At 47.7% G+C, this 26,499-nt stretch overlaps 1 protein-coding gene across 1 annotated transcript; it reads right to left on the reverse strand.

Moving 5' to 3' along the window:
* Window positions 1-2,213: 2,213 nt before the first annotated feature.
* On the reverse strand, window positions 2,214-25,822 carry LOC100772743 (cytochrome P450 4F22). Its single transcript, XM_035445164.1, has 12 exons — window positions 25,601-25,822; window positions 22,594-22,738; window positions 15,686-15,739; window positions 14,448-14,575; window positions 14,154-14,278; window positions 11,838-12,105; window positions 7,843-7,909; window positions 7,597-7,726; window positions 5,828-5,961; window positions 3,446-3,510; window positions 2,790-2,872; window positions 2,214-2,391 (listed from the first exon to the last, which is right to left on the reverse strand). Exons 1-12 carry the CDS (start codon window positions 25,820-25,822, stop codon window positions 2,214-2,216), a joined length of 1,599 nt encoding a protein of 532 aa, XP_035301055.1.
* Window positions 25,823-26,499: the final 677 nt, after the last annotated feature.

The following is a 26,499-nucleotide window of genomic DNA, read 5'->3' on the forward strand; positions in this document are numbered from 1 at the left end:
AGCTGGCCTCAAGCTCTCAGAGATCCACCTGCCTCTACCTCCAGAGTGCTTGGATTAAAGACATACACCACCAAGCCCAGCTCCCTGAGTCTTTAAATGTTATCTAAACACTTACACTTCCAAACTGAATGTCCTGGCCTGGAATCCACATCCAAGCTCAAGAACGATTCGACAGGGGTATAGCTCAGTGCTGGAGTGTTTGCCTAGCACGCACAAGGCCCTAGCTTTGGTTCCCACCCTGCACACCCCCATTCTAAGATCTCAAAATCTGACATCCTGATCGCACTAATACCCTCTCCTCTGTTCTGCACCCCCATGGCAGCCTGTGCAGGTCCACTTCGCCAAGAGATTGGGCCCAAACCTAGAGCCCTCCCCTTCTACTGATCCCCACAAGGGCAAACCTGTCAGAGCTTCCTTCGTGGGACAGACACTCCTCCCTGGGATGCTGTCACCCCAGTCACCTCTATAGCACCATTGTGACACACACCCCCTTTGCAGCTAACAAATTGTACCCCATCTCTGTTTAGGCCACTCTTTAGCTCCCCACTTTTTCTTACAAGAGAAGTTCACGTCTGTACAGTGTCCCACAGTGTGCTTAGTAAATTTGCTGTTTTGTTTTTTTTTTTTACATATCTATTGTCATTTAACATCTTGCCCTCTAGATGTCACATATGCAAAGGCCCAAAGTATGCATGGCTCCCAGAAGATACCTATTAATATTGGATGAATTGATATTGTCAATATCATCACTAACCCAACTTTAATATTCTGCATTCAGCAATTACTCCACAGCCTGGCTCCCTGAGCCAGAACCATGTGCCTCCCTTACTTCCTCCCTCCTTTTAGTCTCCACAGCTAACTAACCACCCTGATCCAGAGCCATCCTACCTGGACTTAATTTCCATCTTTCCCAGGACCCTGACCCACAGTGTGCCCCGGCAAGTCCCCTTCATGCTAAGCCTGATCTAACTTCCCTCTATGTTAGAGGTAGAGCGTGACTCCCTGTTGCTGTTTGCTCCGAAACAATACGGAGAAACCCTGTCTTGAAAAACAAACAAACAAAACAAACAGTGTACATAAAAGCCTCTACCTGCTGTGAGTTTCTAAAGTTCCTCGTGCTCTTCCCCAACCCAGACCTTTGCTGACACTGTTCCTCTCTCTGCCTGTGGCATTCGTTCCTCCGCGATCATCCGCTCAATCGCCACTCTTCAGCATCTAAGTTCCCCTGACTCTCCATTCCGCATACCTCTGTCATAGCCACCCAGAACCAGGGCTCTCGTGTTTGAAGCCTTTGTCATACATTTCAAATAACCATTGACATGTATAATTGTTTGTTAAACATCTGCTTCTCCCTGACTAGGGTAGGAACTCACCCCATAACACTGGATATTGAATTAATATGCAATCTACTGACCAAATAAACAGTGCACGCTGTCCCACCAAATCTGAGTTTAGTTCAAGAACAAACAGCCCCCCTCCCAGTCACTTCCCAAATGCCAAGAGCCCCTCCTCCCCATCTTGGACTCCAGATCTGAGACGGGTGAGGTGGTAAGTGTCTGCATCCTCTTGCTTTTACTCTTAAAAAATGAGAAAACTGAGCAAAGGGACGGTCACCGAGGAGGAAGGGACCTGCACGGGTCCGGGTTTACAAAACAATAAAGCGAACAGCCAGAGTCCTGAGATTCAGCTTGTGCAGTCCTCCCATGTGGGTGCGAGTCTCGGAAAGGTGATGCTGAGGATTCAGGACTGCAGCCTCAGGCTCCAGCTGATTTAGAAGCTAACCTGGGCGTAGCCAGAGGGAAGGCGAGGATCCAATCCCAACGTTGAGTCTTAGGTCCAGGGAAGGTTCTGTGGGACCAGCCTGGGAACCTGAATCCTCAGGGCCAGGGTGATCCGCATTGCGTTGGGGGCGTGGCCCAAGCCCGCGGGGGCGGGGACTAGCCTGATTGCCACACACCGAAGGACTGGTGAGGATAATTTAAGGCGGGACTTTGACCTCAAGGAATGGAATCAGATCCCAAGAGGCTGGGCCTTGTCCTGAGGGTAGTGGTCAGCACCAACAAGAGTCCTCCACAAAACTTTATCCTCCTGTACTTTCGAGGAGTGTGGTCTACGCCCTCAAGATCTTGGAGGCGGACCCAGGCTCCTGGAGGCGTAGTCTAGGCCTGAGTGGGCGGAGCCTGAACCCCGGGGTGGGCGGGGCCCGGGAGCGTTCAGGCCCGCGGGGGCAGAGGCTCCACGTTAAGCCAAATGCCGTTCTCCGTACGCAGAATGAGCTCCGGCTTCCGCCGCACCTTGCGCGTTCTGTCCACGCTCAGACGGAAGCGCAGCAGTGTCAGCGCCACGACCACTCGCATCTCAGCCATGGCGAAGCTCTGCCCAATGCAGTTCCTGCAGAAAGGGTTCAAATGAGAGGCAAGGATTCTTAGGACCTTCAACCCGGAGTCAAACGTTCAAATCCTAGCACAGTGTATCCTGACGGATGGCCGCCCTTGTCTGAGCTTTAGTTTCCACCTCTGTAGAGCCGGAATGAAGACTGCATCGCAGAGCTGTTGGAAGTGTGTGAGCCCAGAACCCGGGGTCTAACATACAGGAGGGGTACCCTGTTCTCAAGGATGGAATTGCAATCTGATTCCGAACCCTTGATTCAGTCAAGGGTACAAAGGGGACGTGGGTTGCTAGAAATTACCTGTAGGTGAGGCTTGATCTCTGCTTCCATGGAGCACACCCCTGACCTGACCCTGGCCCTGTCCCTCCTGTTTGTGGTGGTGTCTTAGTAGAGGCCTTACCTGGGACCTGCTGAGAAAGGTACATAGGCCAGCGGAGAACGCTGCTGTGGGATGTCCGGGTCAAAGCGGTAAGGATTGTACACCTAGATCAGAATCGCCTGGGTGAGATTAGCGACTGACCCAACTATACAGCCTGACCTGCACCTCAACCTCTGAGTGCCCCTGCAGCTGGAACACCTCAGGGCCAACTGTTCCACTCTACCACACACACTACAGCTTAGCCATGCCTGTCTCCTGTTGTCAAGCACCCAGGCTCTTTTCTACCTCAGGGCCTTTGCACTTGGTGCTTCCTGAGCCTGGGACAGGTCTCTCCTGTTGTTCATACTCATTAGGTCTCAGCTCAAATGTTATCTTGACTTCAAGGCCTCTCCTGATCCCCCAAGCTAAATGCTCCCCACCCCATCTGTTTTTACTTCCTTGGAACATTTAGCAATTCCCCAAATGATCTTATCTATTGCCTTGTTACCCTGAGTTTGACTTCAAGGTTCATGAGGGCAAAGGCAGTGTCACAGTAGGCTGAGCACAGAGCACTGCACACAGCAGATGCTCAGTGACTGTTTGTTAACAAGGACCGGGTGAAACAGTAGGAACAGGAGGGCCAGTCCCTACAAGCATCCTGGAGAAGGAGCCATAGAAGGACAAAAGCAGGATCTTACCTTAGAGTCAGGCCACACTAAGGGGTTGTAGTGCGTCCCATAGATGCTGAGCAAGCAGATGATACCTGTAGGGACATTTGGAGTCAGTGGGGCCTAAGCGGGTCTCTGGGAACACACACACACACACACACACACACACACACACACACACACACACACACCACCTAATTCTCCCTGCAGTCAGCTAGGGACTGCAGCCAGCTACCACCACTTCCAGCTACCACCACTTCCTGTTCTTCCTTCTCTGAAATCATTTGCTGCTGCCACGCCTGCTCTCCCTGCCTCTCTCTGGCAGGCCCCTATCACCTGACTGTCCATATAGTAAGGCATTTCTGCTCACAGACATATCATTGCCCCTTCAATATGTGGCTACCGCCCTTGGCTCCCTTCTGCCCTCTGGATGGAGTCAGGTGCCTGCACATGGCACTCCAGGCCATTCACCATCCGAACACTGATCTTCTCCTCCGTAAACACACCTGCTCTTACATCTTGGAGAATAGCCATCCACATTTCCTACCGGGATGAGGTCTTCTCTCCATCCTGGGCTTTTCAAGTCAGTCTGTTCGTTTCATCTATCCTTGATGTCACAGGGACAGGAATGTGTGGGGCCTACTGCATCAGCCTGAGCCTCCAGCATCACCCCAAATATAGCTTGGCTCTCAGGAGAGAGACGCTCTCAGGTAACTGAATGAAACTAACCTTCTGGGTCAGAATTTTAAAAAAAAGGGAGGGGGAGGCTCAGCAGCTAAAAGAGCTTGCTGTGAAATCCTGAGGACCTGGGTTCAAACCTTAAATTCATGGTGGAAGAAGACTGCTGAAGACTGCTCCATATATGCATGTATGCACACGTGCGCTCGCGCACACACACACACACACACACACACACACACACACAGAGAGAGAGAGAGAGAGAGAGAGAGAGAGAGAGAGAGAGAGGAAGGGGTAGTAATAATAATAAGAAGGGGGTAGTAGTAGTAATAATAGTAACAGTGAGGATAATAATTTGTTTTAAAGATACTGACCGTCTGCCATCAGTACCCACCCAGGTCCAGCCCTGCCTCACCCATCCTTCCTCTCCACTCTGGATGTAGACACATTTTCCTCCTCTGCACATACCTAGGTTTCCCTTGGTGACGATTAGTTATTATCACCTTGATACAGTCTAGAATCACCTGCAAATGGAGTCTCAACGAGGGATTGCCTAATTAATTACTTAGTGTATGCATGCCTAATTACTGTATGCATGCAATAAGAAATTTTCTTTTTAAAATTTTTTTATTTTGTGTGTGTGTGTGTCTGTGTGTGTGTGTGTGTGTGTGTGTCTGTGTGTGAGTGTCTGTGTGTACATGACTCATGTCTGTGGGTGCCCCCAGAGGCCAGAAGTCAGTGTCAGATTCCCTGGAGTTACAGGTGGTTGTGAACTGCCCGACTAGGTGCTTGGAACTTAACTCAGGTCCTCTACATGAATAGCAAGTGATTTTATTTTCTTTATTTTTTAGTTTGTTTATTTATTGTATATATGAGTATTTTACCTTCATATATATATATATGTGTGTGTGTGTGTGTGTGTGTGTGTGTGTGTGTGTGTGTGTGTACCACATGCAAGCCTGGTGACTGTAGAGTTAAGAACAGGGTATTGGATCCCCTGGAACTGGAGTTACAGAGAGTTGTGAGCCACCATTTGGGTGCTGGGAGCCAGTGCTCTTAAAGTGCTGAAGCCATCTCTCCAGTCCCCAATAAATATTCTTTTGTGGGTTTTTTGTTGTTGTTGTTTTGATGTTTTGGAGGGGTTGTTTGTTTGTTTTTGTTTGTTTTTGAGACAGGGTTTCTCTGTGTAACAGCTCTGGCTGTCCTGGAACTCACTCTGTAGACCAGACTGTTCTCCAACTCAGAAATCTGCCTGCCTCTGCCTCCCAATTTCTGAGATTAAAGGTGTGGGCCACCACAGCCCAGCCATAAAATATTTTCTTAATCTGATTACTTAAGGTGGGAAGGAGCACTGAATGTGAGTGGCACCATTTCGGGCTAGGACCTACCTGGATAAAATAAGAAGGAGAGAACTGAACACTGACATGCATGGAGCCATTCATCATGCTCTGCTCTTGTCTGTGGCTGCTTCAAGTCCCTGCCACTCTGACCCATCTACCATAATAGACCATAACTGGGAATCATGAACCAAGTAAATATTTTACCCCTGAAATTGCTTTTGGTGGATTACATTGTCATATTGACAGGACATGAAACTAAGACGCTCTCATCACTAGCAACAGACACAAAGGGATCTTCCCCATCATAGGGACCCTGAACCCACAGCAGGCATGACTGCACCCCTGTAAACCACACCACAGCAGTGGAGTGGACAGAGCAGGACAGAGCAGGCACCTTTGGGAATGATGCGCCCATCGGGCAGCTTGATGTCTTCGGTGCACCGGCGAGAGATGAGTGTCACAGGTGGGAACTGCCGGAGACTCTCCTTGATACACATGGTGGTGAAGGGCAGCTGCGTCAGGTCGTCCCTGGGGAGAAAGGAATTTTGACTCATGCACACATGCATGCACACACGGGAATAATTTTGTAGGACCAGTTCGAAGATCCAGAATGGTCCCACGGCTTCTGCAATTTGCAGATGTCCCAGGCCGGTGTCAGGAAGGAATGAAGAGTGTCTAAAGAGACACTACACCCCCTCATTCTAACAATCACACTACTGAAGCAATGGAGTCCAGGAAACTGGAATTCCCCCAGGGATGTAACGCCAGGAAAGAGGGAAACATAAAGGCTAGGCCACCCAGAAGATAAAATCTCTCCCGTAAAGAGACTTACAGTTAGGCCATTTTACAGAGCATATGGTGATGAGTCAATTGTGGGTGAGGCCACACCTGGCCAGGGCTGCTTACACATATATAACTCTGGCCTCTGCTTAAATCTTTTTTTTTTTTTTTTTTTTTTTTTTTTTTTTTTTTTTTGAGACAGGGTTTCTCTGTGGCTTTGGAGGCTGTCCTGGAACTAGCTCTTGTAGACCAGGCTGGTCTCGAACTCACAGAGATCCACCTGCCTCTACCTCCCGAGTGCTGGGATTAAAGGCGTGCGCCACCAACGTTTCCAAGACCCCAACGATGGACTTGGGAAAGTGTCACTGTTACTCTTTGTTGTCTGCCCCTCCCCTTCCAATGTGGCTACATTGAATAGATCTCCTTTTTCTGTTTCCCATCAGTAATGGGTCTATTTCAATTGAGTAATGGAGAATGGGCTGCTGAACCTGGTTTGTTGCAGGCACAGGCTATGAACCCAAGTCCCATAACAAAGCCTTAGGATGCAAAATATCTGACTACCAGCCAGACCTATGTTCTGTTGAGCTAGAGAGTGAGTTTAAAGTCAACCTAAGCAACTTAGTGAGGCCCTGTCCTAAAATACACACACACACACACACACACACACACACACACACTGGGGACATACACCCATAATCACAGCACTGGAGAGGCTGAGGCAGGAGGACTGAAAGTTTAAGGCCAGTCTGTGTTACATAAAGAGTTTCATGTGGGCCTGTACCAGGAAGAGGCAGGAAATTACTTCTTCTGAACTAAGCATTGGTTTCCCTTAACCCTTTCCCCCAATTAACTAGCACAGTGAGAAGTTCACTTCCCATCTCTCTCTGCCTTCTGTGTGCTCCCTCTGGCAGACTCTCAGTTGAGTGCTACAGGACCCTAAACATCTTTATAACAAAGGGAGATGCTGGAGGGTCTGGCTAGGGAGTCCAGCACGCGCATTTGGGTATTTGTCCGCATGTGTACGCATATGTGTAGAGGCCAGAGGACCCCCAGTGTCATTCCTTAGGCACTACATACACACAACTGAGCCCAGTAGCCACAAAAAGTCACGTGCGGGTAAAAGCAATAACTAAATGCTTGCCACAAGTCACCGAATTTGAGGGATGTTTGCTATATGGAGGGACCACAACGGTTGCTGATTAAGGGTTCTGAAAACAGCTGGGGTAGGAGTAGGTATCACAATCAATCCCATGTTAGGAATTGGAATTCTGAAAGCTTAAGGGACATGTCTAAGGCCACATAATCAGGAAGTGGTAGAGCAGAGACCCACACTCAAGACTCTGGACTCGGCGTTAGTCAATCCTCCTGACCCTCCCAACTGACCAGTCCAGCTCTTCCAGCTCCCGGCCTTTCATGACTTCTTGGATCTCTTTCCGACACTTCTCCTGGTACTCTGGGTACTTTGCCAGGTTGAACAGCGCCCACGACAGTCCACTAGATGTTGTATCATGACCTATAGGCAGATGGGTGTTGTAATGCTGGTACCTCCATGCAGGTTAGTGTTCCCAGGGTGTCCCCCACACCAGGCAGACAGTGGTACTTTTTCTCAGTGTCACTAGGCATCCTTACCTTCAAACATGAATGTGTCTGCCTCAGCTCGGATGTCCTCATCAGACAATTCCTTTCCCTCTTCATCCTGCAAAGGCAGTGGAGGATACTGAGCCCACTCTACCCCACTTCCTACATCCCAGAGGTTCCCCCAAAGTCATACCTACCTATTCCCCATCTGTCTTTTTCTTTACTTTCTTCCTCTCTCCCTACATCTATTTTTTACATTTATTTATTGCGTGCACACATTTATTTCTTTAGTGTGTGCGTATGCATGTGCATGCATGATTTGTGCATATACTATGCTGCCCATGTGAGAGTTAGAGGACATTTCTCTCCTTTGAACACATGGGTACCAGGGATTGAACTCAGGTCCTCAGTCTGCAGCAAGCGTCTTTGCCTGCTGAGCCCTGTCCTCCACTTGTCCCTTCAGAGACTCTCTGTGCATCCCAGGTTGATCTCAAACTTGAGGTCCTTCCACCTTAGTCTCGCAAGGGCTGGAGTTACAGGTGGGCACCGCCACTGTGCCTGGCTTTCCATCCACCCCTCTCCTAAATTAAACTGGCTATAAATACTCCGAGCAGAGTGAAGGATGCAATGCACCATAAAAGAGATAAAAGGGGAGTTCAGGGGGAAGGAAAGTCGAAGGGGGTTCATACAAGCACCACTTGGCAACTATGTTTCAGTTCAAAAAATGAATGGGGGGTACAGAAAGATGGATCAGCACATGGGTGTCTCCTGCCCATCCTGACAGCCTGAGTTCAATTCCCAGACCCCACATGGTAGCAGAGAATCCCCTCCCACATTTGCACACTGCCGCCTCATTCATGCTGCAGCACATATCATCACTCACCTTCATGGGCTCACAGAATAAACAAATAAGTGGAAAAAGAGGAGGAGGGGGAGGAGATGCGTTAGGCAATTTCACCATTTACATAAACCAACAGATATGACTTTACTAAGTGATTAGGTGTGTGTGGGGCGTGGGTGTGGGTGTGTGTGTGTGGGTGTGGGTGTGTGTTGCGGCAGATGGATCAGTACAGTGCATTTCCTAGGCTGCCTGAGCCTCTCCTGGGAGACACTATCTCTGGGGGTCAGAGAACAATTTTCAAGAGTTGATTCCCTCCTTCCATCACATGAGTTCTGGGGATTGAACTCGGGTCATCAGACTTGCTGGCAAGCCTCTCTACCCACCTAGCCACCTTGCCAGCCCTTCTCTTCTCCCTCCTCCTTTTTCATTGTGATCCTTTCCACTTCTTCACAGGTTATGTAGCCCAGAGTAGTCTCAAACTCACCATCCTCCCGTTTCAACCTTCCAAGTTCTGGGAGTATGTGTCACCATATCCAGCTATTCTAAGTCACCTAGAAATGACGTAACTCTGCATAAGGGCCGTCATCATATTTGCTCATCACTGTTCACTAATCCATGCTGCACACCTGCATTTACTGAGCAGCTCATGACAGCCATTTACCCTGCTGGACAGCCAACAACTTTGCCATGAGGTCTTATGAGCACCAGGATACAAGAGGCAGGTACCACAATCTCAGTCAAATACCCTCTGAGTGGCAGAGCCATGGCTAGAATCCAGAACCGTAGCAAAGATTCCACACAAGAAGCTGATTGGCACCCCTGTGTGACACCAGTAGTAGGGAGATGGAGGCCGGAGAATAAGAAATTCAAAGTGGTCCTCAGCTACAGAAGGTTAGTGTTGAGGTTTGAGGTTAGTATTGGCTAAATGAGACATTGTCTCAAAAGAATAAAAAAAAATGAGGCAACAAACAAGAAAGCCTGGAAAGACGGCCCAGTAGTTAAGAGCACTTGCTGCTCTTGTAGAAGAACTGGGTTTGCTTCCCAGCTCCCAGCACCCACTTCGCACAGCTCACAACAGCCTGTAACTCCAGCTCCAAGGAGTCTGACTCTCTTCTGGATTCCAAAGGCACTTGTCCTCAGACATACACATGCACACACGTTTGAGAGTAAAATAAATGTAAAAACATGGGGCTGGGTGAGGTGCTCAGTGGGGAAGCACACTTGCTGTGCAAATATGAACACCTGAGTTTAGATCTCCAATATCCATATTTTTTTAAAAAAAGTCAGGCTGGCGAGATGGCTCAGCAGTTAAGAGCACTGACTGCTCTTCCAGAGATCGTGAGTTCAATTCCCAGCCACCACATGGTAACTCACAACCATCTACATGCCAGAACATTGTATGCATAATAAATAAATAAGTAAATAAATAAATAAATAAATAAATAAAGTCTTTTTTAAAAGAAAAAAAAGCAATGGCTTTGTGTGCATTGGTGACAGACAAGCAGATCTCTATTGCTGGCTGGACAACCAGACTAGATGTAATGGCAAGATTCCAGTCCCATGAGAGACCATGTCTCAAGGCAAGCAAGTCAGAAAGCAATAGAGGAAGACACCACACTTCCTGCTCTGACTGCTAAATCCAAATGTGCATATATAGGCACCCACACCCACACACTTACATCCACCCCATACACACAAACCCACAGAAGGAAGAACTGTAGCTGAATGACAGGGCACTTGCCTGGTATTCTTTATGCCCTGGGTTCAATTCTCAATACTCCAAAGATAATAAAAATAAGAGTGTTTTAGATGGAAGTTTGCTGTGTGGCTACCAGCACTTGCTGCTCTTCCAAAGGATCCTATTTCAGTCCCCATCACCTGTGTTAGGCGGCTTCCCTGTAACTCCAGAGTATCCAGTGCTGTCTTCTGATGGGCATTTGCACTTACATGCACATACCCACACATAGACACATAATTAAAAATATGATGTGGGATAATGTTCTTGTGCACTGTAAAGATTTGTCATTTGTATTGGTTTAATAAAACCCTGATTGGCCAGTAGCCAGGCAGGCAGTATAGGCAGGGCTACTAGACTAGGAGAATTCTGGGAAGAGGAGAGGCAGAGATGCAGTCGTCAGCCAGATGCAGAGGAAGCAAGATGAGAATGCCTTACTGAGAAAATGCACCAAGCCATGTGGCTAAACATAGATAAGAATTATGGGTTAATTTAAGTTGTAACAGCTTGTTAATAATAAGACTAAGCAATAATCCAAACTATTTATAATTAACATAAGCCTCTATGTGTTTATTTGGGATTGAACAGCTGCAAGACTGGACAGGACAGACACTTCTGTCTACAAAAATAAAAATATTTGCACAGAACCTATAATCATCTTCTTGTGTCCTTTCAGTCACTTGTAGGTAACAGAATAGCTGGGCATGGTGGCATACACCTGTAATCTCACCACGCAGGAGGCTGAGAAAGAGGATTGTAGATTGTAAGTTTGAGACTAACCTGGGAATTGGAGAGGGAGAGGAAGGGGTTGGGGATGAATAGGTTAAGCTGGTGAGATGGCTCAGCAAATGAAGGCACTTAGACACACACCAGCCTGATGAGCTTGAGTTTCATTCCTGGGACCAGACCCACATGGTTGAAGGAGAAAACCAACTCCCACAAGTTGTCTTCTGACCTTCACAAAAGCTCCACGGCATGCATGTGCACCCCCACACAAATAAACCATTGTAACTGTTTTGAAACAGAATGTCAGTATGTAGTCCTGGGTCTTGCTGGTCTCAAACAATCTACCTGCTTCTGCTTCCTGAGTGCCGATATTAAAGGTGTGTACCAAATGCCTGGCCAATGACTATAATTATTTTTTTGTTTGTTTGTTTCCAAAGAAAGATGCTATGCATGTGTTCAGAACAGAACTCATTGTCTTGACATGAGCTGTCCTAGACGAACTCACAGCCTACTTAAGTATACAGGAAGGTTCCCAGGGCAGACCACACGGTAGATTATAACGGGGTTCATTTAAGTTAAAAGGACTGAAGTACTCTGCTGTGACATCTGAATGGACCCACACATTATGCGCTTACGCCTGACTCTTTCCTGTAATCCCCAAGAGTTTGAGCGTCTTTTTTCTGCACTGGGTGCAATTCCCATGCTGGCCTCTAGGGGCAGGAGCCCGCTTCCACACAGCCTTACCTTGGCCAGCAGCAGCACGTCTATGAAGTCCAAGGTTTTGCCTTGCTTAGCCTTTAGCCATGCCCCAGCGCCCTGCTCGCGCAATGCCCGCCGCCGCTCCTGGATGACTTCAGTGGTGAACTTGTGCACCGTGTCGCAGGCCTGGCGGAAGCGCCGTCCGTCGGCTGTGAGGTAGTAGATGAAATCCAGGTAGTGATGCAGGCGGTATTGGCGTCGCACCACCAGAGCGCTCAGTTCGATGATGGATGAGATGTAATCGCTCATTCTCCTGCAGAAAGAAGGGCAGTGAGACACCCGCGTGGCCCAGAGACATGCATGGGGCCCAGTCTCCATTGTATAATGACAGAGGACCTGTATTAACCGTATTTTGTTATTTTTAAAATTATGTTTATTTTACGTGTATTAGTGTTTGTCAGCATGTATGTCTGTGCACCATCTGTATGCAGAGCCTGAAGGAACCAGTCAGGAGTCTGATCCACTAGGGCCGGAGTTACAGATCATTGTTAGCTGCCACGTGGGTATTTAGAACTGAACGCCAAGCTCTCCAAAGGCAGCAAGTGCTCTTAATAGCTAGGCCATCTCCCCAGCCCCTGTATTCATTCATTCATTCATTCATTCATTCATTCATTCATTCATTCTCTCTTTTCCTCCCTCCCTCTCTCTCCGTGTGGGGGGTGTGTGTGTGTGTGTGTGTGTGTGTGTGTGTGTGTGTGTGTGTGTGTGTGTGTGACTGGAGACGGGCTGCAAGGCTTTGCATATATGCTAGGCAAGCACTTTACCAACTAAGCTATATCGACAGACTTTTCATCTTTTTGAGACAGGGTCTCTTGTTGCCCAGGATGGACACAAACTCACTATGAGCTTCTGACTTTCCTGCCTTTGCTCATCAAGTGTTTGGATTACAGGCATGCACTACCACACGTGGCTTATTTTATTTTAAGGGTTTGGTTTTGTTTTATTGTTCTTTTATTTTAATTTTTATTGTATGTGTATGAGTGCCTTGCTTGCACATTAGCACACTACATGTTCCCCTGGTGCCCTCAGAAGTCAGAAGAGGGTTTTGGGTCCCCTGGAACTGGAGCTACAGATATATGGTGTTGAACTGCCAGATAGGTGCCAGGAATCAAACCTGGATCCTATGCAATAGCATCAAGTGCTCTTAGTCACTGAGCCATCTCTCCAGCCCATGTTTTTATTTTTAATTCTGTCTATGAGTGTGGATCTGACTGTGTGCGGAGGCCAGAAGAGGGCACCAGATTCTCCCAGAACTGGAGCTGGTGGTTTGTTAACTGCCCATCATTTGTGCTTAGAACCGAATTCTGGTCCTCTGCGAGAGCACTGTGTGCTTGTAACCACTGGATCATCTCTTAAGCCCTGTATCTGGCTTATTTATTTTATTGCACATGACTAGAGGTGGGGCAGAGGGCCTCCTACATGAGAGACACCCCACTACAGAGCTGCACAGCGAACCCCATAATGAATACTTGGGGAATGGATGAACCAGAGTGGTTGTTATCTAGCTTATTAATTCAGTCAGTACATACCCACGGAATGCTTTTTACATGCCAGGGATGCTGCCATGGTTATTTTATCCTTAGAGCATCTCCCAAAGTCAGATGTTTTCATCTTTGTGTAGCAAAGGCCTGGGGATGGTGGCTCCCTCCTGTAATCCCAACATTGAGGAGCTGGGATGAGGGAGCATGGAAAGGCTACCCTGGGTGTGGTGTGAAAGCCCGTGGGACTGGATGGAGGCATGACTCAAGCTTGATTCCCAGCCCCCATGATGTACAGTTCACAGCTTGCCTGTAACTCCAGCTCCAGGCATCTGACACCTCCAGGTTCTATGGGCGCTGGCACTGGTGTGCACACATGTATGTGCAGACACGTGGGCATAACATTTAAAGATAAACTAAGATTTTCATACGTGTGCCTTTCAGACATGCTCTGAAGGTGTAGCCCAGGCTATCCCAGAACTGCCCCTGGAGTGCTGAGATTAAAAGTGTGTTACACCACAACCTATGGCACTTTTGAAACAAGGTTTTACTATGCTGTCCAGGCTAACCTCAAACTCAAGATCCTCTTGCCTCAACCTCTCAAAAGCTAGCATTTCAGACAACAGGTGTGGACTACCACACCCAGCCAAAATCTTCTCTAACCATTTTTTATAAGAGATTTGAGGCTCAGAGAGGTGGTGTCATCTTGGGGCCACCCAGGAGATAAAAGAAAGAAAACAAGGCTGAGGGTGCACAGTTTGCATCACATTAGGGAGGGTCCCTCTCTCCTCCCACCCCCACCTACCCTGGGGGCCACACTCACTCCTGGCAGTCACTGTTGTAACTGAACACACATTTCTGAAGGCTGTCCAGGGTCAGGAGACTGACGTGCTCAAACATGTCAAAGGAGGCCACTGAGCCCTCTGACAGATGCCGCCGCCATTTAGCCTGGAAGGGAGACACAAGGCAACCAGGCATGAAGCCCATAGACCAGCTGAGCTGCTCAGACGGGACAGGCAGGACCCTCACTGCCAGTCCAGTTCAGATGTAGCAAGAGACATGCCCCCCTCCACTCTGAGGCCTTCCCAGATGAGGCCAGCCTCTTCCCACCACTCACATGCATAACGTCTGTGCACTGGTTGAAGATCTTCATGTAGGGCTTCAGGATGTCAAAGTGGAAGGCAGGTGTGAGCAGACGGCGGTGCCGACTCCACTTGTTCCCTTTGCTGAGCAAAAGTCCATCCCCTGAACCCAGAAAACCAAGGGTTAGAGGCCTCTCCTCTCCCCCAGTTGAAGCCCTCAAAGAAACCCCTTCCCTTCCCTGATTTCCCTGTGTAAAAGACAATCATTTGGGCTCCATTTTCAGTATGAGGTGTGTTTAGAGTCCATTGGAGAATCCCCAGTGAGCAGAAAGTGCCAGCCCCCATCTTCCCCAACCACCGATGGTGCCTGCTTTATGTAATAAGTTAATCCCAAGATTGAAGGCTATAGGAAGTCTAGGCCCATGTGTCAGAAATGGAGGGAATCTTCAGCCCCAAATAAACACACGGACCCTATATTAATTATAAAACTGTTGGACAATGGCTAGGGCTTCTTACTGGCTAGCTCTCTCTTAATTACTAACCCATAACTACTAATCTATGTATTTCTACATGGCCTTATCTTACCAGAGAGCACCTGGTGCATCTTATCTCCCCAGTCTCTACATGGTGTCCCTTTGAGCCTCTCTCTTCTCTCTCCCCAGCATTCTCCTCATCTCCTAGTCCCGCCTATCTTCCTGCCTCTACTGGCCAAACAGTGTTTTATTCATCAACCAATAAGAGAAACATATAAACAGAAGGACATCCCCAATCACCAAGCTACACATCAGATGAGGCTTTTTGTCCTGAACTAATGGGATAGGAATCTGGGCTGGACACCAGAATGATGGTACCTCACTAAAGATCTCAGCCAATGAGAAATCCAAAGAGAGAGAAATGCTAGAAATACAAAAGCCAGGGACCAGAGAGATAGCTCAGTAGTTAAGAGCACTGACTGCTCTTCCAAAGGACCCAGGTTCAGTTCCCACATGGCAGCTCACAACTGTCTGTAGTAACTCCAGTTCCAGGGAATCCAACACCCTCATACAGACATGCATGCAGGAGAAACACCAATGTACTAAAAATAAATTAATTTAAAAACTATAAAAACCAGTTTGGGATCAAATTGAGGAGTTGGGCAGCCATTTTGCCTTTTTTTCTATGCTAACACCCAACTTCGCATGGTTGTAAAAGAAAGTGGTTTATTTTCACTACTCGGAGTCTGCCGTACTCTTATTATGAAGTGAGGACCACCATCTTCCCCTTCGGCACTCACCTAACCAAGGCTTCAGGAAGCTATAGAAAAACTCATCCTTGGGTGCGATGGCAGCTGTGGCAAGAGAAGAGACAATGGTGACTCCAGACCGAGTTCTGACCTCTGTTTATGACTTTCTCTGACCTCTGTTTATGACTTCTCTGGGCTCGTGACTCCCACCTCACCCCTCACCCCACCTTCATATGTATCCCTTGAGAAATCTTACAACATGTTGATCGGAACTTGAGTCTCTCCTGCTCAAACACCTAGCATGGTTCCCCATCGCTCTTGTAGAAGAGCTTGGAGTTTGGCATGCTTGTAACCCCAGCAGTTGAGATGCTAAAATCAGGAAGATCACTGTAAATTTCAAGATAGCATCAGCTATGTATATAGTGAGTTCCAGGACACCTGGGCTGCCGTGCAGTTGTACAATAATAGAAGAAGAAGAAGAAGAAGAAGAAGAAGAAGAAGAAGAAGAAGAAGAAGAAGAAGAAGAAGAAGAAGAAGAAGAAGAAGAAGAAAACAACCTTGGGCCTGCAAGATATCTCTGTGTGCTTCCTGCCAAGGCTGATGACCTGGGTTTAATCTCTGGGACTCAGAAGGAAGAAGGAAGGAGAAAACTGACTCCCACACTTGTGCATACTCACACATATGCATGTGCACACACACACACACACACACACACACACACACACACACACAAATAAATAAGTAAATAAATGAAAAAGAAACCCAAACTTTAGAAAAAAACGTGTGTGTGTGTGTGTGTGTGTGTGTGTGTGTGTGTTTAAACACACATGTGCCCTGGCACTTGTATGGAGGTCAAAGAACAACTTGTATGAGTCAGTATTCCCCTTCCACCTGGAACACAGAGATTAAATTTTGTCTGTCAGGCTTGTCAGTAATTGCCTTTACCCGAGGAGTCATCTCATTGGCCCAAAATGCTGGGTTTCCTTATATAAAAAAAAAAAGAAGAAAAGTCCACACTTAGTCTCCCACACAGACCCCACACACACACACACACACACACACACACACACACACACACACACACACACACACACTCCAAAAGCTGGATATTACCAAGTCACAAATTAGGGGATCAGGAAGGCTCCATTTTCCTTTTTTAACCCACATCCAGTAAGTTTTCTGGCTGGATCTTGCTGCCAGGTTGACCAAGAAGCTCCAGGGAAACCAACATGGCAGCTTTGGATGAGCCAGCACTAACAAGGAAGGTCTTGGGGTCAGGAGGTGGACCCCCAACTAGATTCCTGCTACTGATAGCTTTGAGCCAAAGCCTGGCATTACACTACCACCTATTTCTGTGGAGTGGCAAATCATAAGCTTTGCAATGAGATCTAGGAAGGAACCCCGTGTCACTGTGGGACGCCATGCCGCCCCCCAGACCTTCAAAGATGGATGTGCTACACGGTACTATGAGGTTCGGAATATCAGATGTGGACCCCAGATCTTTGTAGATGATGTTGCAAAGACTGCTAACAAGGGAAACCCAGAGGGATCAAAGCTGATGCAATGAGGTAGGCTTGGTGGCACAGTCCTGCAATCCCAGGAGAAGTCAGGAAGTTCAGAAGTTCAGGTTCACCTTGGGCTACATAGTGAGTTCAAAGCCAGCTTGAGACACCTGACTCTGCCTCAAAAAAAACTTTTTCATCCAGTGAATGAATGAATGTGAATCAAAGGGTGAATGGGTGAGAGAAAAAGACAGGGGCTAGAAAAATGGCTCTGAAAGTAACAGCACTTGTTGTACACGCATGAGGAGTGAGTGTGGGTCCTCGGGACCCAGGAAAACAGTCAGGGCCCAGTGAGATGCTTCCTTCAGTGGATAAAGGGGCTTGTCACCGAGCCTAAAGACCTGAGGTAGATCCCCAGAACACCCCCCCCCCAGGTCAAAGGAGAGAACAGACTCCTGCAAGTTGTTCTCTTACCTCTGCATCTGTGCTGTGGCTCACATATACCCTAACATACCTACAAAATGAATAAATAAAAATTGTAATTACAAAGAAAAAACAGCCAGGCATGGCTGCATGCACCTGTGACCCCAGTGCCAGAGAGAGAAGACAACGTCTCTGAGGCTCCCAGGCCACCAGTCTAACTGAAAAATTTCAAGTCTCAGGTTCATTAAGGATCTGCTCCTTGAACTACATGTCTGTGCATACACAGACACACATGCACATTTGTTTTTAATTTTAAAAGAGTAAAGCAAAGGAAGGCAGGAAAGGACAAATCGATAGTTGGATGGATGGGGGATGGGTGAATGGGTTGGTAAGACAGGTAGATAAGTGGATGAATGGATGATTGGGTGGGTAATTGAATGTGTAAATAGACAAATTGGTGGATGAATGGGAAGATGGGTAGGCAGATAGATGGGTGAGTAGGTGAGTGGGTGGATGGATGGATGGATTGAAGGATGGATGGATGGATGGATGGATGGATGGATAGATGGGAGGATGGATGGGTGGATGGATGGATGGGTGGATGGATGGATGGATGGGAGGATGGATGGATATCCACGGAAAGTTGCATGTGTGTGTGCATAGATGTATGATTGGGTAAGTGGATGTACAGATGAGTAGATGTGGCTGGCCAGATGGATAGGTGGCTGGATGCATGGATTAATGGATACATCCTCCAGGTACACCACTGTTGTAGAATACTAGTTTAAGATATGTTACATTCCTTTATGCTGTGGAATATTTGTTTAATGATACAAAGATGTGTTGCATTCTTTTATATTGCATTTGTTTAACTCTGTAAAGCTGTGTTACTTTGCCTGCCTAAAATACCTGATTGGTTTAATAAAGAGCTGGATGGCCAATAGCAAGGCAGGAGAGGGACAGGTAAGGCTGCCAGGCAGAGAGAATAAATAGGAGAAATCTAGGAGATAAAAGAGGGAGGAGTAAGAAAGAAGGAGAGGATGCCAGAGTCCAGCCACACAGCCACACGGCCAGCGATGGAGTAAGAAGGAAAGGAAGATATATAGAATAAAGAAAGGTTAAAAGCACAGAGGCAAAACACAGTTAAAGAGAAAATGGATAATTTAAGTTAGAAAAATTGACTAGAAACAAACCAAGCTAAGGCCAGGCATTCACAAGTAAGAATAAGTCTTCACATATTTATTTGGGAGCTGGGTGGAGGGCCTCAAAAGAGTAAAAGGGGGGGAACTATATACCATAGAAAGGTTTGAGTAGAGAGGCACCAAGAAGGAATATGTACACCCGCTGTGACTCAGCCACCAACGCACACTTCTCTGCCTTGGCAAACACATGCACAGTCACCCTTCATCAGCACACCCCTACCATTGCCTTTCTGTGCCCAACCCATGCAAGGCGATGCTAGTGATGGAAAAGGATGGCTCAGCTCCACTCCCTGCCTGCAGGAGTTCCTGGGTGGGGTGGGAAAGGGAAGGAGACGCTTACACCAGCCAATTATCAAAATGGCAGAGAGTGTGCCAGGTGCTAAGAAAGTCACAGAGGAAGGGCTACTGGAAGGCCAATGAGGCTTCCGAGCGGAAGTGGCACTGAAAGCAAGACAGTCACCTCTCTCTTCTTGGCTTTGGAATCCATTCTAAACTAGTCAGGAGTCTTACTGATATCCAGATCTGGTCCATTGCTGCCTGGTTCATGTAGCTGCCATTGGCCCTAACACCCCAGGATATAGTGCAAACCCATCTGCTTCTTGGCCCAGCTTTCTCTTGACTCTCACTCATTTCCTGCTTCCCATGCGCACCTCTCCACTCCATCCACCTAGGGCATCTGCATTCCCCTAGCACCTTCCCACATCCGTACCTCCTCCGGACTGATAAGCCTTTCTGTCTTGGCCTCTACAGCTGACTAATTCCCATGCATCCTTCAAAGCCTGGCTTTGTTGACCCTTGGGGGTTGGTGGGCTGGGACCTTTGCTCTCCCAACCTCTGGCTCCTCCTCAACTCTATCACCGTCCTTCCATGATGCTCATGCTAGAAAAGGAAACTGCCTCTACCAGGCTGGTAACGCCACTTCGAAGGAAAGTGCTTCAGAAAGGCTCCTACTGCATCCTGTGCTGCTCAGAGAAGTGCTTACACACAAAGCTGTGCTTAACAGCTAGGCCTAGGCTCAGATTTTGGCCCCACCGCTACTTATTATGTAAACCTAGATAGGTCTCCACTCTGAGCCTCCATCTTATTTTATTTTGCTTTTTAATTACATTTCCATATTTGAGTGGGTGTGTGTATGCGTGTGCCTGCTGAGCAAAGTATGCAGTGGGAGACCAGAGGACAACTTGCAGGAGTAGGTTCTCTCCTCCCACCATGGAGTTCTGGAGATCAAACTCAGGTCATCAGGCTTGGCAGCAAGCACCTTTGCCTGCTTAGCCATATCACTGCCCCTCCATCTTGGCACATGGCAGGCAGTTCCTAAATTGGCACATGTCAGTGACTGATGAGCCGCCTATTGGCTGATTCATTACTCTAATTACAATTATGGCTTATTGGCAGCAAACACTTATGAGTTGAATACTTGGGACATCTATTAGTGAACAATTAAATGCATAGCCACTGTGGAAAATATCAAGACAATTCCTCAGAGAGTTTTGGGCTGCCAAGTATAGTTCAGTAGGTAAGACACTTGCCCCACAGGTGAGGACCTGGGTTCAGACCTCCTGCAGCCATTTAAGACCAGACAGGGTAGTGCCCCTACAGTGATATGTGAGGTGGGGGCAGGTGAAGGTCCCTAGCCCACAGCAATGAACAGGAGACCCTGGGCCCTAAGATGACTCATCAGGTAAGGGTGCTTGCTTCCAAACCCCACACTCATACACATAAGCATGCATACACAAACAAAAAATAATAAAACCTTTTTAAAAAGTCAAATGTAGGACTAGAGAGGCAGGGCTCAGTAGCAGAGTGTTTGCCCACCATGCTCATGGTCCTGAGTTCTATGCCCAGTATCAGGGGGAGAAACATAGAAGAGGGCCAGCAAGATGGCGCAGTGGCTAAAAGCACCTGCCACAACACAGGGTGAACAGCTTGAGTTTTATCCCTGGGACCTACTTAGTAGAAGAATTGGCTCCCACAAATTGTCCTCTGACCTACACACATGCACACATACATACACACACACACACACACACACACACACACACACACACACACACACACACGATCTTACTGGGAAAAAAAAAGGAAGGAATAAAGGGACAACAAGCAGGAGGAGGGGGACTGTGAGAGTACAAACTTGTATGTGAATGTTCATGGCAGCATTGTTCACAACAGCCAGCAGGTAGGTGAACAAGCAAACTTTGACCCAGCTATACAATGAATCCTAAAAAGAGCACAGGGCCAATAATGTGTTCAGCCAGCCATGTGGATGAACTGGGAAGACAAGGTCTGGAAACAGCAAGTCCATCTAGTCAGAAAGCAGGTTCTGGGAGCCAGGAGGTTCACAGAGAGCAACCAGAGGCAAGACTGCCTCAGGCATAAGCTACTTGTGAGAATGATGAAAACCTTTGAAACTAGAGAGAGAGAAAGAGAGTCGTTGCACAACCTTGCGGACACACCAAATCATCGCTGATGGTTCATCTAAAACTAATGCACTGTGCTCTGGACCAGTTCTGCCTCAGTAAGGAAAGAACACAGCACAGGGGAAGAGGATCTAGCCCAGGCAATAGTTGCAGTGGTAAGTGGGCAGGCCCAAAGGGAGGGGCTGAAAGCTCCTGGGGTCCCGCACCTCCCTCCAGCCTGACTCAGCTCCAGGCAGTCCCTCTTGGCTCTCCATCCTACTCCTCCAGTGGGGCAGCCAGGGAGACAGACCTGAAGGGGAGGAAAGGGAGCATGGGGGTGGGGGGAACCAGGCCTGTTTGCCAAGTGCCTGAGCACAGCTGAGATTCTGGAGAATTCAGACCAGCCCAAGAACCCGACAATGGGAGGAGGAGGAAGAGAAGGATCAGGGAGGAAAGGGAAGAGAAAGAGAAGAGGAAAGGCACTGGAAGAGAGAAGAAAAGACAAGGCAGTTCAGAAGGTAAAGGACCTTGCTGCTAAGCTGGGACTGTCAGCTCCACCCTCTGGACTCACGTGGTGGAAGGAGAGAACTGACTCCCACAATTTTATTCATGTATTTATGTACACACACACACACACACACACACACACACACACACACACACACACTAAAATGTAATAATAAACTTTTTTTGAGGTACAAGACAGCAGAGTGGTAGCACACACCTGAGAGGATCATTGGTGTGCACCAGCCTGAGCTTCATAGAGAGACCCTGTCTCCAAATACCAAACCAGTCCCCATGTGGCTATAAAGACAACCAGCCCCAGGCAAGGTCATTCTGAGACTCTACTTCAAGGGAAATAAAGCTGTCCCACACTGAAGGATTATGACTGAGATCTAGAAGACACCAGCCCCTGGAGGATTTGGGAAGGACTTCCTGGAAGAGCACCCCTTGGAGCTGGGTGCTGAGAATGAGTGAGAACTCATCAAGCACCCCTGGGATAAGAAGGGACAGCAGATAGAAGTATCCACAGGTGCCTCCCTGCCAGCCGGCTGCCCAGTGGGTCACTGAAGTGCTTGGTCATCCTGAACACATCGCCGTCTTAGTGAAGGGAGTACCACGGCTGAGGATTGAGCAATACTTACTTACCCCAACCTGGATGAGTACTTTGGATGGATGGATGGCTTAGATGTGACTTCCAGCAGGTGCACAGCCTTGCAAAGTTCCTGAGACTCTTACACACTGCCACACTTTTCTGCCCGTGTTCTTACAGCCTGCCTTCTGCCTGGCCCTCTTTGATGAACTTGTGTTCATCCCTCAAATCCCTACTCAAGTAACCCTTCCTCTGGAGCACCCTCAAGTCTATAACCCCAGGGTTATAGGGTTCTGGGAGTTGGAGGTTCACTCATCCCTCTGAGGCCCAACCTGCCTACCTGAGGCACCCAACACAGGCTTGATGTAGTCAGGGTGTACAAGCACCAAGAGAGGCAGGAAAGGTCCAACCCATGCCAGGATGATGTGGTGCATGGCATCCAGCACTTTCTTCTCATTCTGAAGGCCCTTCTCATTGGGAAGATACTGTGGCAGATAGAAAGGGGGCAACAAAGACATGACAACGCAGTTTATTCTCTTCCTGATCCCTCCCACTATAGCCTCTCTCCTGCAGAAAACTGAAAATGAGGTCTTTTGCTGCTCTTCTCTGAGTTTCTCCCTCCTCTAAAAGCAATAAGGCAGGGGGCATGGCTCAGGAGTAGAGCTCCTGCCTAGAATCCCTTAGAGAGGGGTAGGAGGCATGGCTCAGGAGTAGAAATCTTGTCTAGTATTTATAAGAACGTGGATTCCAAAGATAGCATAGTTCAGGGGGTGGGAAGAAGGGGGTGATAAGAGTTGCATTTATCAAATATTTGATATATGTCCTGTTTCGTTTTTGTCACTTGGCCAACTGAGAAGAATTGAGGGATTAACCAGATCTGACTGGCCTGTAACTATGTGTGTGGTAATTTATTGGTAATTGAAGTAGGAGGGTCCAGCCCACTGTAGTCAGTACCACCTGTGGGCAGGTGATCCTACGTTGTATAAGAAAGCTTCCGAAGCCAGTAAGCAGTGTACCCCCATGGTTTCTGCTTCAGCTCCTGCCCTGCCTTACCCCAATCATAGACTGTGACTTGGAAATGTAAGTCAAATGAACCCTTTCCTCCCTTAAGTTGCTTTGGGTCAGAGTAGTTTTATCATTGTCACAGAAAAGAAAAGTAGAATACAATTTTAGTAAAAAAAAAAAAAGAAGTAGGAAGAAGAGAAGGAGGAGAAAGAATACTATTAAACCACTTATAGTGGCAAATGTCTGCTATCTCAGCACTCAACAGGTAGAGGGCAGGAGGAACAGAAATGCAAAATCATCTTTAGCTACATAATAGGTTTGAGACCAGATTGTGCTATATATGAGTTCCCTTGGGACATGGTGGGGGGATGACATGGGACAGAGAGAGCAATGGGCCTGGTAGTAAATGCTGCAATCCCAGCACTCAGGAAGATAATAATAGCTATAGTACCCTGGGTTATATACTGAGACCCTTTTCTCAGGAAAAATAAATGAAGCCTAAAAGCAGAGAGGGTTTAATGTGGGATAATGTTCTTGTGCACTGTAAAGATTTGTCACTTGTATTGGTTTAATAAAACACTGATTGTCCAGTAGCCAGGTAGGCAGTATAAGCAGGGCTACCAGACTAGGAGAATTCTGGGAAGAGGAGAGGCAGACGCAGTCACCAGCCAGACGCAGAGGAAGCAAGATGAGGATGCCTACTGAGAAAAGGTACCAGGCCACATGGCTAAACATAGATAAGAATTATGAGGTGCTTTAAGTTGTAAGAGTTTGTTAGTAACAAACCTGAGCAATAGGCCAAACAGTTTATAATTAATACAAGCCTCTCTGTGTTTATTTGGGACTAAACGGCTGTGAGACCAGGCTGGACAGAAACTCCCATCTACAAGTACTTCCTGCCGATGTGTGCTTGGAGATTAGAATGAAAGTTCATCTTGAAGAAAAAGATATTTGGACAGAAGACACAATTTGGCAAAGGACCGGAGGGGCTGACAAAGGCCAGCTTCAGAAAAGGGAGGTCAGTTCTGGAGACACAGGGGGATGACAGGACAAGTCAGGAGATTGGACTTCCCAGTCCAGAAGGCTTTGAACCCCAGCCTTTCTCTAGATGGTAATGGGAAGACATGGTGGTGTGTGAGCAGGAAAGGGTGGGATGATTGGAATCCAGAGCTTCTCAGGAAAGCTAGAAGATGCCAATTTCAAGACCAGCCTAGACACAAAAGGCAAAATCCTCCTATGTTGCCCAAGATGAGCTTCTGTGTTCAGATGATCCTTGTCAATCAACCTGAGTAACTGGGCGCAGAGGTTTATGTCACCATGCAAACTAATCTTTATGAGAGTAGCTAGGTATGGTGGTGCACATCTTTAATCCCAGCACCTGAAAAGCAGAGGCCAGCCTGGTCTACATAGCAAATTCAAGGAAGCCAGAGCTTTATAGAGAGACCTGGTATCAAAACAAAACAAGCAAAAGAACAAGAGTAGAATCACCCTAACAGGTAAGGTTAGAGAAACAAAATCTCTAGGAGCCTCCTCCTTGCCCCCACTCTAGACCCCAAATTTTTTTGTTGTTGTTTTTGTTTTTCAAGACAGGGTTTCTCTGTGTAGCATTGGAGCCCATCCTGGCACTCGCTCTGGAGACCAGGCTGGCCTCGAACTCACAGAGATCCTCCTGCCTCTGCCTCCTGAGTGCTGGGATTAAAGGCGTGCACCACCAACACCTGGCAGACCCCAAATTTTATGGGCATCAGTACCTCCCTGCTACATTGGTAGCTATAGAACTATAGAAAACTTTTTCTTTTTATTATTAATATTACCATCACCACCATCATCATTATTTTGTTCTAGGCATGGATAATTTTCTTTAAAAGGCAAGTGGGGGCTGGAGAGATGGCTCAGCGGTTAAGGGCACCTACTGCTCTTTCAGAGGTCCTGAGTTCAATTCCCAGCAACCACATGGTGGCTCACAACCATCCGTTATGAGATCTCTTGCCCTCTTGTGGTGTGCAGACATACATGGAAGAAGAATGTAGTATACATAATAAATAAATAAAATCTTTTTTAAAAAGGCAGTTGGTTACCTCTGTAACTGTAGTGCCACTATTGTACCAGTGGGTACATCTGGACTAAGACCACTGATGTCGGGGTCCAGCCCCCAGTAGCCTGCATCACAACTTCCAGTATTAGGAAAGCTAGTCAGCATTGGTACGAACTTAACTTCATAGTCCTCTCTTCCCAACGGTGTGAGCACGGACAAACTGTTTGCCCTCTCTGAGGTTTGGTCTCTTTCTCCAGTGAATCTGCTTCTAACCTCAGCCCACTCAGCTCTGCCCCTGCACACTCACCATGCTCACATGGCCCAGCAGCCAGTGACGGCCTGGAGGCTCTGGGAAGCAGCTCAGCCTCCTACAAGTGGTGCGGAAGTCCCAGCACAATTTGAATAGCTGCAGTAGCAGGCGGAAGAGGAAGAAGAGGAGGGATAGCAGCAGAGCTGACACGGCATACACTCGAAATGCTGTCTTCTCCAGCCCCAGCAGGTGCAACAGGTAGTCAGTGATGGGCAGCATCCTAGGAGACATGCGGAGACCAATCAGCGCTGGCGGGGAGGGATCAGTCTGCAGCCAGCTGATGCCACACACAGAAGGCTCCTTGGAGTCTCTGCGGGCTCACCCACAACCTTCATTTGGCCAACACAAACACCCTTCTTTAAAAGACAAAAACAACTTTTAGGAGCTGGGCGTTGGTGGCGCACGCCTTTAATCCCAGCCCTCGGGAGGCAGAGGCAGGCGGATCTCTGTAAGTTTGAGACCAACCTGGTCTCCAGAGCGAGTGCCAGGATAGGCTCCAAAGCTGCACAGAGAAACCATGCCTCAAAAAAAAAAAAAAAAAAAAAAGAACTTAATTTTAGTGATGTGTATATCAGGGGTGACAGGGTTGTGCTTGCGAGTGCAGTGCCTATGGAGGCTAGAAGAGGGTTTGGAGTTTTAAGGAGTTATAAGCAACCTGAAATGGGGGCGGGGGCGGGGGCGGGGCGGGCGGGGGTGCCTAAAACCGAAGTCCTCTGGAAGAGAAGCAATTGCTTTTAACTGCTGAGCCATCGCTTCGCCCCTCCTCCCCTCACCACCCTTATTTGCTTTTCTATGTATTTAATTTTTCTTTCTTTATTTGTTTGTTTTTGCAGTGCTGAATGGAGATGCTATACCAGCAGGTGGTCTAACCTCCCTCCATGTCCCCAGCACCAAGA

The sequence above is a fragment of the Cricetulus griseus genome, chromosome 5 (genome assembly GCF_003668045.3).
Source record: "Cricetulus griseus strain 17A/GY chromosome 5, alternate assembly CriGri-PICRH-1.0, whole genome shotgun sequence".
Classification (NCBI taxonomy): domain Eukaryota; kingdom Metazoa; phylum Chordata; class Mammalia; order Rodentia; family Cricetidae; genus Cricetulus; species Cricetulus griseus.